Below are 13,475 nucleotides of genomic sequence, written 5' to 3' on the forward strand. Positions count from 1 at the left end.
ACAGTAGCTACAAATTGTAAAATTGTGAAATGTTAATGCACTATAAAATAACTGTTCAAAAGTAATTTATTATTTAATTTAATCATTAATTCCAGTGATTTTAAAGAGGAACTGTCAGCTTCATTACTCCAGTCTTCAGAGTCACATGATCCTTCAGAAATCACTATAATAATAATAATAATAATTATAATAATAATAATAATTATTATTATTATTGGTAATAGTAATAAAAGCAACAATGGCAGGGTAATCATTTTATTTGAAGCTACATACAATAAGAATGCAGTTGTTTAGAATTGTAACAAATATTTAACAATTGAACCTTTTTTTTTTTTTTACATTTAATAAATGCCACCTTGACAAACAAAATAATTTTCTTTAAAAAAAATAAAAAAAAAAAAAACTGATCCCAAGCTTTTGACCGGTAGTGTTTGTCATGGGATATCTTAACTTCGATTTCATGCCAACTTTAAAAGCTTATGCTGGTCACTTTATTAAAGGCTTTATTAAGTGGCAGAGTTTTAAAATTATATTTATTTATCTCTTTTTTATTTATTTTAATTTCTCTGTACATTTTAAATAAGGCAAACATGAACATCAGTGTGAGTAAATGTTTTTAGGAAAAAGGTGTCCAATATTTATTCTTCAGGTTACTTAAATAGTGCCAGTAGGTGGCGACAAGTGAATTGTCTTTGTAAGTGACTACACTGAATCATTTCTTAAACAGATTTGTTCAAACCATAGATTAATTCAGCACTATATCATCACTTGTCCTGACGTGCAATGTTCTCATAGTTGTAGTCAGATTTATTTTAGTTGGCTGTGAAAAAAGGGATAGTTCACTTAAAATTAAATATTTCGTCATCATTTCCTCACCCTTCACTTGCTTCAAACCTCTATGAGGTTCTTTCTTTAGTTAAACACAAAAGAAAATATGTTGAAAGGTGAAAACCTGTTTTTTTTACTTGCATATTATTTGTGTTTTCTATAGCATGGAAGTCAATGGTTAATGGTTTTCAATGTATTTCAAAATATCTTCTTTCACTTTTGACAGAAGAATCTCAAAAAGAAATGGTGACTACATGTTCATTTTGGGCTGTTAGATCACTTTAACCGTTAGGAAACATCACAAAATCTTGCCACCTAAGTTCAAAATCTGTACATTTTACACTTTTTCATGTTGTAAAAGAGGTTTGGACAAATTTTTGATAGTTAAATATGTTGATTTATTCATTAAAAAATTTAGCACATGAAGCACATTCACCGAAAGAGATGACAAACTAAAACAGGAAAAAAAAATCTGCAGCGCAAAAGTTTACAGGATGTTTCATAAAGATACGAATAGGACCAATCTGTATTTGACTCTCTTTAGTTTTATGTCATCAAATGGAAATTAAAAGTTGTGACTCTCAGCAATCAAAGTTGTTAATAAAAGCTTTAATTTAAACCAGAATGGCAAGAAAAAATAGTATGTCAATGTTTTACATCTGTCTGATTTGGTTCGCCATAATAATTTTTTTAAACTATTATTATGATTTGATGTTTAAAAGTTACTAACCAAATGAGTATTAAGTTAATCGAGCAGACCTTTTAAAAGATCAGATGTTCTGCCATGCCATGCTGAGGTTAATAGTTTGACGTGTTTTCCTGTTTCTCATCTGTCGCACTTTCTTACATTAAAGCTTTCTGGTTTGGTTACTCACCTTCCTGTATGAGCAGATACACAGACTGAGTGAGACAGAAGGTGGATGAAATCAAAGCTGACATGAAGCAGAGCTGGAAAAATTCATCTTTTCATCCATTTGTAAGTCTATGAGTTCTAATTTGATTGTTACCTGTCATTTACGAGCTGAAACGGAACATCTTCGCAGCATGATACTGTCAACACTGTTTCTGGATTTGGTAAGTCCTCTTTTATTCTACCAGCGTTGTTGTCTTTGAGTTCAGTTTTCAGTTTTAACCGTTATTTCTGATGAGAATTTCCAATTTGTAATTAAATTAACTAACCACCAATTTAGCTGTAAATGAGCTATGCAATCTAAAATAATGATAGACTGTTGCTATATGATGTGCTTTGTGAAACATGCACAAATGTGTATTGCACAATAAAATGTTCCACAAAATGAATACGGTATTATAGTCTATTTTAAAAACTACTTATAACATGTTTTCAATATTTAAATTATAATGTAATATTATGTTATTATGATGATTTTCAACATCTATTTGCTGAAAATGATTCATCATGAGTCATTTAAATTATTTCTGCATTTTTTTCCTTAATTGTTTCAAAAAATGTGGTTAAAATTTTTAACGTGTGTGTGTGCATATATATATATATATATATATAAATATATATATATATATATATATATATATATATATATATATATATATATATATATTTTTTTTTTTTTTTTTTTTTTTTCCAAAAACATACATTTATACAGACGTATTTTCATGTTCTGTAAAAAAAAAAAAAAAAAGTCCTTCAAATCTGTTTCTAAAATAAAACAATAATAGTAACATTTTAAAACATTGGTTCATTAGTTCATGTATTTACTAATGTGAATTAAGTATGAACTATTTATTTTCATTTACTAACGTTAATAAAGATTTATAAATACTGAAAAAAATTTACTGTTTATTGGTTGTTCGTGTTAGTAAATCTATTAAAAGACATCATTGGACCATTATTTTGATTTGTTATCCAAAAAGGAACATTTTACTGAAAACTGATATCAAATAATGACTTGTTTTGCATATGATAGATTTGGTTTGAGAGTTTGTGAGGTGTTTTTGTTTTGTTTTTTTGTTTTGTTTTGTTTTGTTTTGTTTTGTTTAAACTGTCTGCAAACATTTTATAGAGACTGTCACTAAAAAATGACAGTGGTGAAATATTAATCTTCATTTTCATTTTCTAGGTTAAATTACTAAAAAAGTATGTCATCTTTTAGTTAATTTATTCATAACATTATCACAATTATTTAAGCAATGCCTCAGTTTAAAATTTAATATGTTGTAATATGTCAATTTATATCTTTATGGTATTGTATTTTATTTTTTTATTTTTTGTATTTTGTGATTTGTTATGTTTTTGAATTCGGACTAAGAGTCTGAAATAAAGGGAATACTACTAATAATATTCTCGTATTTAATAAAACATCACTTTTTTCTGAATTAATACCCTCTATGTAGTAAACTATGTATTTAATATGTCTAATATGTAACAGTTTCTAATATGTTACCTTATAAATTGCTTGTTGTTTCATTTGAATGGAGATTAATACAGCAATATATATATATTTTTATTGCAGGTCTTTATACAATTTATAGCCTCCCAAAGTATACGTACTAACTTGACAGATGGAAAGTGTACAGCAGGTAAACAGACATGAAAACACGAACACAAAAATGTAAAACTCATACAATAAAAGACGGAACTTCACCTGACCAAGCAAATCTAATACATTTTATAAAAGACTAAGCAAATACATTAAGTTTTACCTCATTTTTTGCAGGATTTTACAAAAGTGGTCAGGAATGCATTAGTTGTGAGAGTGGATACTACATGGACAGCACAAACATGCATGACAAATGTTTACCATGCATAACTTGTGATGAGCCAGGTAAGAAAAACATCACAATACATTTATAGAACTGCAACGAGATCTATCTGAAAGTTTGTGTGAATAGAAGACTCTGACAGCCATAGTTTTACAGCTCATGAAGTGGAAGAGAAAAAATGCACATCAACGCAGAACAGGGTCTGCGTCTGTAAATCGGAGTTTATCAGAGTTGATCGTTTCTGTAAACCTAACCCAAACTTCACCGTATGTAAGTACCTTTAATGGAAGTGTACATACTTATGGCCAAGATTTTCCTTTAACATAATTGAAATTAAATATGCTGAGCATCTTGTGGCTAGGAAACTGATGTAATACTCATTATACTGTTTATTCTATTTGTCACTCAGCTTTGAACCCGCAAACAACTATTGGAACCTCACCAGTAGTTTGTGGAAGTGGCTTTTTTCGGGATGGTAGAGAATGCAAAAGCTGTTTTAAGTATGTTATTTAATATGTTTATTGTTTTGTTATGGTTTGAAAGGTGTTGCATTTTGTTTTCTGTACGTTCAAACTATGTATTTAAAGCTGAAACAACACAATTCTTGAGGTTTTTTTTTTTTTTTTTGAGGGAAAACCTTATTTAAACTTCAACATTTACATGATTGTGTACGTTATTTATAAAAAAGTAGGGAGTTTTGGTTTGATTATTCAATGCTTTAATATGTAGGTTAATAGGTTGTGGTTTTCCTGTTTCAGCATCTGAAGTTCCTGCATTTGCGATACTATTTGCTCAGGATGTTAGCGCTGAAACACTATTACAGTCGTTAGCACGCTAAAAAATAGAACAATACTAATAACAATATTTATTATGTAACTTATGAAATACTTATTTGGTAAATACTAATATATTGGTAGTTCTTAGTTATCTTCATTTATCATGAAAGTGACTGTAAATGTGAAGTCTAAATGCACCATTGTTTATAATCTTTTGTTTCAGGGTCAAATGCAAAAACGAGTCCTGTAAATCGTTTTGCTCCTCCATTAATAAAGAAGGTATCACAACATCTTAACATGCAGAATCGCACATATAGAAGTTGTGTTGATTTTAATGTTTGATTTGTCCCTTTCCACAGGTTTATCTGACACTCTGTTGCTGGTGTTTTTGATGATTGTGGCTTTTTTGGGTAGTCTCTTTCTCATCTGGTTCGGTAGACGCTTTTGCAGGAAAACCAAAAATTGTCCAAACTCTCAAAATCGATCAGGTTTGTTTATATTCACATGTACTTGATTTGAATTCAGTTAAGGGTTTAAAAGAGCTTTCGTGCATTACAGAGTTTAACATAAACAATGATGTTCACTTAAAGGGGTTATGTGTGGAACACAGGAGATTATTTCAGTATTAGCTACTCTGGTTTTTAAGGGTGCACATACAGTAAATGTTCTACACTTTTGATTGTCTTAGAAATTTAGAGGTTAATCACAGACAGCCAAGGAAGTCAGAGATGTTCACTTTTTTAAATTGGCTGTTCACACATTGGCAATAACATTCATTGATTTATTCATTCATTTTCCCTTGACTTAGAGCCCTGCATAGGCCTTAAATCCAAACCCTAGCCTGGCCCTGGCCTGAGACGCACAGGCTGTAGGCCTGGCCTTGTCCAACAGTTTATCAAAATGTTTTTCCCGATTCTGACCTGAAGCTGTTACAGTCATTAAAATAGACCAGATTTTTATTTAATAGAAGGTTGATTTTGTTTTTGTTTAGCTTTTTTTTTAATCAAAATAGTTTAGAGAGTCGGTGCAAATAGCCTAGTGGTACTGTGCGCCGACATATAACACTAATGTGCTCACAGTGACCCAAGTTCGATTCCCAGCTCGGGGTCCTTTGACGATCATTCCCCTCTCTCTGCTCCCAATGCTTTCCTGTCTGAAATCTCTATTGTTCTATGATAATAAAGATGAAATCCCCTTAAAAAAAAAAAGAACAGTTTAGAGAAATGTTTGGTTTTAAATGTAAGTTTTTAAGTGATATCGATATCCAAGCGGTATGTGGTCCACAGTGAGATTACTCAATTTCACTTACAAGGTGTGCGAGGTGCATAACCAGTTGGTTCATCATTTGAAAGGTTGACCAGAAGTTTGCCTTTCCTCTAGTGTTTTTCACAGCTTTAAGTTCATCATTGACAATTTTTCTCTTCAATATTAAAATTTTTTCAATTTTTCCAATCCGCACACATTAGTTCTCATAAAACTTTTTTTTAACGTTTTTTTCTAAAGCAGGCCCGAAGCCCGATATGTGTACTAGCTATGACGTGAAAATTAGCCCGATGCAGGGCTCTACTTCGTCATTTATTTAAATACTTCGTCCATTAGTCCCTTATTTATCTACTTCGTCCATTAGTCCCTTATTTATCAGGGGTCGCCACAACGAAATGAACCGCCAACTATTTTAGCATATGTATACTCAGCGGATGCCCTTCCAGCAGCAACCCAATACTGGAAAACCTACACATTCACACACATACACTACAGCCAATTTAGTTTATTCAATCAATTCATCTATACCACATGTCTTTGGACTGTGGGGTAAACTGAGACCCCGGAGGAAACCCACGTAAACACGGGGAGAACATGCAAACTACACACAGAAATGCCAACCAGCGACCTTCTTGCTGTGAGGCAACAGTGCTAACCACCAAGCCACCGTGCCGCCCCTTGGCAATAACAGTCTGATTTATACATGAAAAAGTGTTCATGTATAGCCCCTTTAAATTTAAACATTTTAGTAAGTTAAAATCTTTAGTATTTAGGATAAAATTCTAAATAAAGTCTTTGTTTCAGCAGATCAACCCAATGATGTAATCAACATTCACATACCAATGGTTTGTATATATATATATATCTTCTGTTATCTACTGTAGAATGCACTTACAAGGTGGAAATGATGAGGGGATGTTTTTCCCCATGTTCTTTCTTTCATTTTAAGTGACGGACGTCACCATGATAATATTTTTTTTGTCCCTAAAGGGAAGAAATGTCTCAGCCCGTTATGAAACCACTATCAAAAGCTTACCCGGGACCAGCTACCCACACAACATCACGAGTGGAGATATACAGAGCATCATGACCCCCCTGATAGCACAAGGAAACCCAAAATGTAATTATCTAAAATATTGCAAAAACAAGGCGTAGGTGTGTTGTTTTTTTATCATTTGAATCTTGAAGTTGCTTTTCTAAACAATTTTTCATTAGCTCTGTGACTTATCCATTTTGCTAATCATGTAGGCGTATGTAAATTTGTTCGCTAAGCTTGGAAGCTAGGTGACCACAATCAAAAAAACTTCTGAGAATCGCCTAATCAGATTATAATTTCTAACAACTTGCACACTTTCAAGTTACTTTTTCAGTGTGAGGTACATGTAGGTGTCTGTCTTAAAGCTTCAGGCTAAAAGTGCTGATTAAATAATGCATTATTTTAATATGATTTCAAGAGAATGAAAAGAAGGCAAGTTTCTTTGTTTTGATCTTTTAATTTAATCTTTTATTTACAATGCATACATAAAAAGCAAACCCTGAATAAAACAACTACAGTTAAACGTTCTTTTTATAATACTTGATTCTCATTGGTCAGTTGATGCTTGATTCTGATTGGTCACTGAATGAGCACACTCATCCAGGACTGCTTTCTTTTTTTAATCCCATCATTAGCTTGCATAATTTGATGAAAATCAACAGCTTTTTTCTCATTTTGTAGTTATTAACAAAGTACAAATTAAGGATTTGAAAAATTAAAAAATGAAATATGTTAAGATTTCTTAATCTACACACACACACACAAAATCATAAACTTGTGTGAATAGAAATAAAGCTATCAACCTCCTAATATGATATTCCTCTTAGTATGATATATGAACTGTGTTACTTTAATCTCATACTGTTTAAACTTTAATTAGCCGAAAGTGTCACTGCACCATGGTGTTTTCATTAACCACAATAGTAACGTGTTTGCTGTGTGTGACATATAGTAGGTGTGTTATACTCTTCTTACATCTTTAGGATAGCTAGGCCGTTAGGACCAAAGTCACAAAACAAAACCTGTGAAATTTGATGTCAGCATATAGACATTCTGACCGTGCATCAGCAAACAGCCAATGAACGTGCTGTTTTTAAGGTATATTTGCATGTGATGTATGGTACATTGGGATACATCCATACAAACCTTAGATCTTATGTTTATTCATGAAGGCTATAATCTATTGGTATGAACAATATTGTTTGAATTGACACCAAACTGTTGCTGTGTCCAAAATAATGTACTTTGAATGTCAGTCACCTATGAACATTTATTAAATTAAGTGAAGTTTATTTATAAACTAAATTTGAGAGGATCATCAGTCAGTGCTTATGATTGACCACAGCTGGTCCCGCATCAGCTAACACATGATTCACCAGTCGGCTGATTCCTAACACACCATAAATAACCTCAGTTATCTTCGTCTGGAAGAATCCCCTCTTCCACCCCTACTCCTCCCTTTTAATAGATATGGCGACACAGTGGTCCAGTGCCATAAGTGAATTGACTAAACCAAATTGGCATCATAGATGAGCTCTTAGCCAGCAGTAAATCTTTCCATAGCAATCCCTATAATCTGTTATAGCCATATCTAAGCCAGACTGAGTTCTCGAGACCTACCTGAGCTCAAACCCCCTTTTTGCCTTTCAGGGAGGGAGCCCCAGCTCATGGATCTTCTAAGCTCAGGGCTCTTTCCTGGGACAGCATGCCAAACGCGATTTATAATCAATTATTAAGTGTGAGCTCCTAAAAGCTGCTATATAGTGCATTAAATGTTTTTTTTTAATAAAATCCTCATTTCTCAAAGGCCTTATTGTTTTTATTTTGAGTGTGAACACACTACTTCCAGTATTTATTCTTAAAAATGGCACCAAATAGTGCACATGTACACAAATTGGGACTCAGCGTTGGTGTTGACACAATCAAAATGCTTGTTCTTTAGCGGAAGATAATACACAGGCAAAATTTTAAAATATCTTCATTTTAAACAAAATTGTAAGCCTTAATGTTTATCTTTATGGGTAATTTCTAATGGGCCGTTGAAATACTTGAAAATAATTGCTGTGTATTATTTCAAATAATACACTGAACAGGAGCGAATTATTTTATTTATACTATAGTTACCACACCTATTTCAAGACCTTTGTTAGTTTCTGTCCTCCAACTTCTCCCGTGTGAAAGACTAGTTTCTTGCGCATCTCTTCCAAAATCTCTGTCGAGTTTCAGAACATAATTTAAGAACCAACAATGATCTTGATAAATAATTCCATTATTTTATTATTGTAGTTAAGCGGGTATGAAACTTGCTAACCTTTCATTGAAGACTAGTTATTAATGCAGTTATAAAAGAGCATATTTGTGTTTTTGTTTTCAATTTTTGGTTGTTGTATTTTGTATTAATTTGGTAAAAATAATGGCAATCAGTCTGCATAGTGAGCCTTAATGCCTTCAAGACCCGCAGGAAACTATAGCTTTGCGTTTCCCTAAAAATAATCACATTTTAGTTAATAATTGCAGGTTTGACTGCTTAATTGTTTATGTTCAATCCACTTAAATTTGTAAAAACCCTTCAGTTAACTTGATTTTTGTTGGGACAACCTGAGGGAATTGTGAGAAACTCGGCATATTTATACAGTGTATAATCTGCTAGCACTGATAGAACTTTGTGTACTTGCTTACCGCAAATTATAAGCAATCAACAGGAGATTTAAAGGGATAGTTCACTCAAAAATTAAAAATTACTGTTTACTCTTCCTCCAATGGTTCCAAATCTTCATTATTTTCTTTAGTCCTGTTGAACGATAAAGAAGATATTTCAAAGGAAGATGAAAACATTCTATGGAAGTCAATGGCTATAGGTTTCCAGCTTTCTTCAAAATATCTTATGTGTTCAGCAGAATTAAGAAAGTTGAAGAATGAGTAAATGATGACAGAGGTATCAGTTTTTGTATGAACTATCCCTGCTTTAATCTTGCAGCTTGGGGTTTCTCAACCTTACACATACAAAACCCGACTCCTCCATATCTAAAGGCCACATCTCCTTTTGTTTCCGCAGTGATGCAGGTTTTGCAGAAGGAGTCGTGGCCGGCACCTGTACTCTACACTGTCATTAGAGAGATTCCCGTGTTGCGCTGGAAAGAGTTTCTGCGGCTGCTTTCTGTGTCGGATGATCAGATGGAGCGGATCGAACTGGAGGCAGGCCCGTCCTATCTGGAAAAGCAGTACCTGATGCTACGTCTGTGGAGTCAGAGCAGCGGAGCCAAAATGGAGAACATCTATTCGACATTACACTACATGAACCTGTCAGGCTGCGCACAAGAACTGCAAGAAAAGCTGGAGCAACTGCAAGTGTAAAAGCTGCCTCATCTTGACTCCATCTTTAGGAGTGTAAGATGCAGCACAGATGGATATCACAACCTTCTGTATGTTTAGCAGGAAACGCGTTGTTTTTCCACTGATAGTTACAACCAAAAGCTGCACAATGTGGCATCACTATTTTTGTTTTGGTAGCTACACACTGCACACCTAAAATAATGCACTAGCGTAGTTTAAGATAAGTTTTCATATTTTTTTGATGTGTTGTTTACTAAATATTTCAGTAAAAACCATCTTTATTTTAAACCATACTAGTCTTAATACCAGCGTTCTTTTTAAGCTCATCATCACATAGTTGTTGATTATAAACCTCATTTTCAGTCACATGAAATGGCTTTGTGTCATAGTACTGTACAAGTGTTTACTTTTAAAGGTAATTCACAAATTTGAACTGTGTGTGTGTGTGTGTGTGTGTGTGTGTGTGTGTGTGTGTGTGTGTGTGTGTGTGTGTGTGTGTGTGTGTGTGTGTGTGTGTGTGTGTGTGTGTGTGTGTGTGTGTACTGTTGATGTCTCCTGAATTATTAGCCCCCCTCTATATAATTTCTGTTTAACGGAGAGAAGTTTTTTAAGCACATTTCTAATCATAATAGTTTTATTAACTCATTTAAAAACTGATTTCTTTTATAATTGCCATGATGACAGTATTTTTACATTTTTTTTTTTTTATAAATTCGTTACATTTATATATCCCTTTTCTGGACACTCAGAACGCTTTACACATTTTTGGAGGGAATCTCCTCAACCTACAACAGGGTGCAGCATCCACCTGGATGACGCAATAGAGGCTGCATCCTCGGAAGGATGCATTTGAAGTGCGCTGCGTCATTGCGGCGCGATGAAGGCTGTCTCATTTCAAAAAATTGTAAAGCCTTCTTCAGACGCAGCCTTAAAATGCGTCCTTCCTTTCCCAACCAGTGGATCCATTGATTCATTGCGGGCTGATAAAGGCAGGACATTTTTTAAAGAAAACTCCAGATTAAATGCATAATTTAGGTTTATTTTAGTTGGATATCTAAACACATGTTTAAAAAACAAAAAGAGTATGACATGTCTTACTAAAGAGTGAATTTATAGACATAGTTTACATGTTCATGTGTACATGTATGGATAAAAGGAAATATATTTCCAGTTTGTGTAAATCTTGTTTTGTCTTCAGATCAATTGAAATAAGTTTAAAAAATCACAAAAGTCATTACAAATTTTTGCAGGGCTTTTCACCAAATATTTTACTAGATATTTTTCAAGATTCTAGTAATCAGTTTAAAGTGTAATTTAATGGCTTAACTAGGTTAATTAGGTAAGTTAGGATATTTAGGCAGGTCATTTTGTATCAGTGATTTGTTTTGTTGACAACTGAAAAAAAAAATATTGATTAAGAGGATTAATAGTACTACTGACCTTAAAATGCTTTTAAAATTAAAAAAAAAAACTGCTTTTATTCTAGCCAAAATAAAACAAATAAGACTTTCTCCAGAAGAAAAAAATAGTATCGGAAATACTGTGGAAAAACTCCTTGCTCAGTTAAACATAATTTGGGAAATATTTGAAAAAGGAAAAATTTCACAGGAGGGCGAATAATTTTGACTTCACCTGTATGTATATGTGTGTATGTATGTATACAGTAGTCATTTATTTTTATTTTCTGCCTTCTGGACTTTTAACAGGAAATGCTTTGTTCTTTTTTATCTTCTTATTGTATATTTTTGTAATATTTTAATGTATTTGCTAATGATTTTAAGCACAATGTAAAATAAATGCACATTATTAATACGAACCCCTGCTAATAAGACTTATATAGGCTTAATGTAAAAAACAAAGTCTTTTACATTATATTAAGTCCTATAGTCTTAATACCTGGGCTTCTTTTTAAGCTCATCACATAATTTTATAATTTATTCTTGGTCACTTGAAGTGGCTTAGAATCACAGTATTGTACAAATGTTAATATTTAAAGTGTAATTGACTTAAATATACATACATGAGTTTTCTATCTATCTGCAATGGTTTTCAGGATAAATTATAGGTGCTTATGTGTTTCATGTTCTCGGTCATATTGTACATGATTTTAATTACAATTGTATTATTACACCAGCATATATTTTGATATTTTCTTAATAAAATCATAATTGGTGAATGTTTGGAAATTTAATGGCTCAGATCTTAAAAGCAGATGAATGGAAAGTGTGACAATGAAAGTGTCCTCGCCGTGATGCTCTGACATTAAGTTTAAAAAGTGTCAGCGAATAGTTGCTGTGGCCTCTGAACTATACAAACGGAAATTCCCCTCCTGGCTTCTTTTGAACCGCAGTGAAGATCAAAGGGGTTTTGACTTTCTTAATTTTGTTTTTCCTGACTTGTATACAACCATAACCTATTTGCTTTAGGGTTTTGTCAGTTCTAAGAATTGAACAGTATGTTCTTTGGAAATACAAAATGTCACCCCAAACTTGAAAGTTCGGTGATTGCAAATTAAATTATTGTCATTATTTGATAATAAATGAAGTTAAATCCATCAGACCCTATAGATTTTAAGATCATATATAAGTACTTTTTAAAATTAAAATTTCTGCTTTATAATATTGAATAATATTTGATGTACTGCCTTATATAAAACATTATTTTTTTCATAAAAAGTCGTTTTTATCTAAAATCAAATAAATTCTCAGTTTGTGTTAAAATCTGGTTGCATAGCATGTTTATTTTTGTTTTGGTATTTTTTAGCATTTTGCAGTAAAACATCAAAATGAACATTTAAAGTAATGTTCGCAGTAGTCTGAGGTATTTACCGAATAGCTTGATAGTTTTGATGACTTCCCTAAAATGCTTTAAAAAAACTGTATTAATTTTAAAATAATTTCATCCAGATGGTATCAAAGGTTTTAAAAGTGCTGTTGCATTTTATTTTATTTATTTATTTTTTTTAATAAAAAGCCTATAACCTATATTTATTAGGAAATGTCACAGCACTTTTACATTACTTAAAAGTTACAAATGAACGAACCAGTCTGACTGCAAGTTTATTTATTATTTGTGATTTTCTTTGACACATTTTTTTTTCGCTCTGTTTGGGAAAACTCCATTATAAAATAGAGACTAACATCTTGGGACATGGAATTTTAAGTTTACTAAAATCTAAAGTTTTTCATTAGTCCCAAATAAATTATTTGAGCTACTATTTTAAATAGCTTTTGTTTTTAGTGTAAACTACTGGTCAAAAGTTTGGGGTCAAGTTTTTTTTTAATGTTTTTTTTTTTTTTTTAAGAATATTTTTCATCAATTTTACATGTATTAAATGTTTAAAAAATGGTTAAATTGTTAAATATTTATTAATATTTTAAATAACTGCTCTCTTATTGTGTCATTTTAAATTAAATGATTACAGTCATTATTGCTTTTATTATTATTACCAATAATAATAATAATAGTGATAATAAAGTTAGAGTGATTTCTGAAAAATC

At 32.1% G+C, this 13,475-nt stretch overlaps 1 protein-coding gene across 4 annotated transcripts; it reads left to right on the top strand.

The window, feature by feature from the left end:
• The first annotated feature begins 343 nt into the window (after positions 1-343).
• si:ch211-112c15.8 lies at positions 344-12,684 on the top strand. Of its 4 annotated transcripts, none has more exons than XM_073938839.1 (11): positions 1,708-1,804; positions 1,872-1,902; positions 3,318-3,384; positions 3,522-3,629; positions 3,724-3,837; positions 3,977-4,067; positions 4,567-4,622; positions 4,703-4,831; positions 6,414-6,451; positions 6,597-6,726; positions 9,698-12,684. In XM_073938839.1, the coding sequence occupies exons 2-11, from the start codon at positions 1,873-1,875 to the stop codon at positions 9,994-9,996; spliced, it is 1,062 nt and encodes a 353-aa protein (XP_073794940.1). In that variant the 5' UTR covers positions 1,708-1,804; position 1,872; the 3' UTR covers positions 9,997-12,684. The 4 variants fall into 4 exon arrangements, with proteins under 4 accessions (XP_009295056.1, XP_073794940.1, XP_073794941.1 ...); XM_073938838.1 differs by having other exon boundaries at positions 1,720-1,804; positions 6,411-6,451; XM_009296781.5 differs by having other exon boundaries at positions 344-1,902.
• The last annotated feature ends 791 nt before the right edge of the window (positions 12,685-13,475 follow it).

This window comes from Danio rerio, chromosome 23 (genome assembly GCF_049306965.1).
Source record: "Danio rerio strain Tuebingen ecotype United States chromosome 23, GRCz12tu, whole genome shotgun sequence".
In the NCBI taxonomy this organism is placed as follows: Eukaryota; Metazoa; Chordata; class Actinopteri; order Cypriniformes; family Danionidae; genus Danio; species Danio rerio.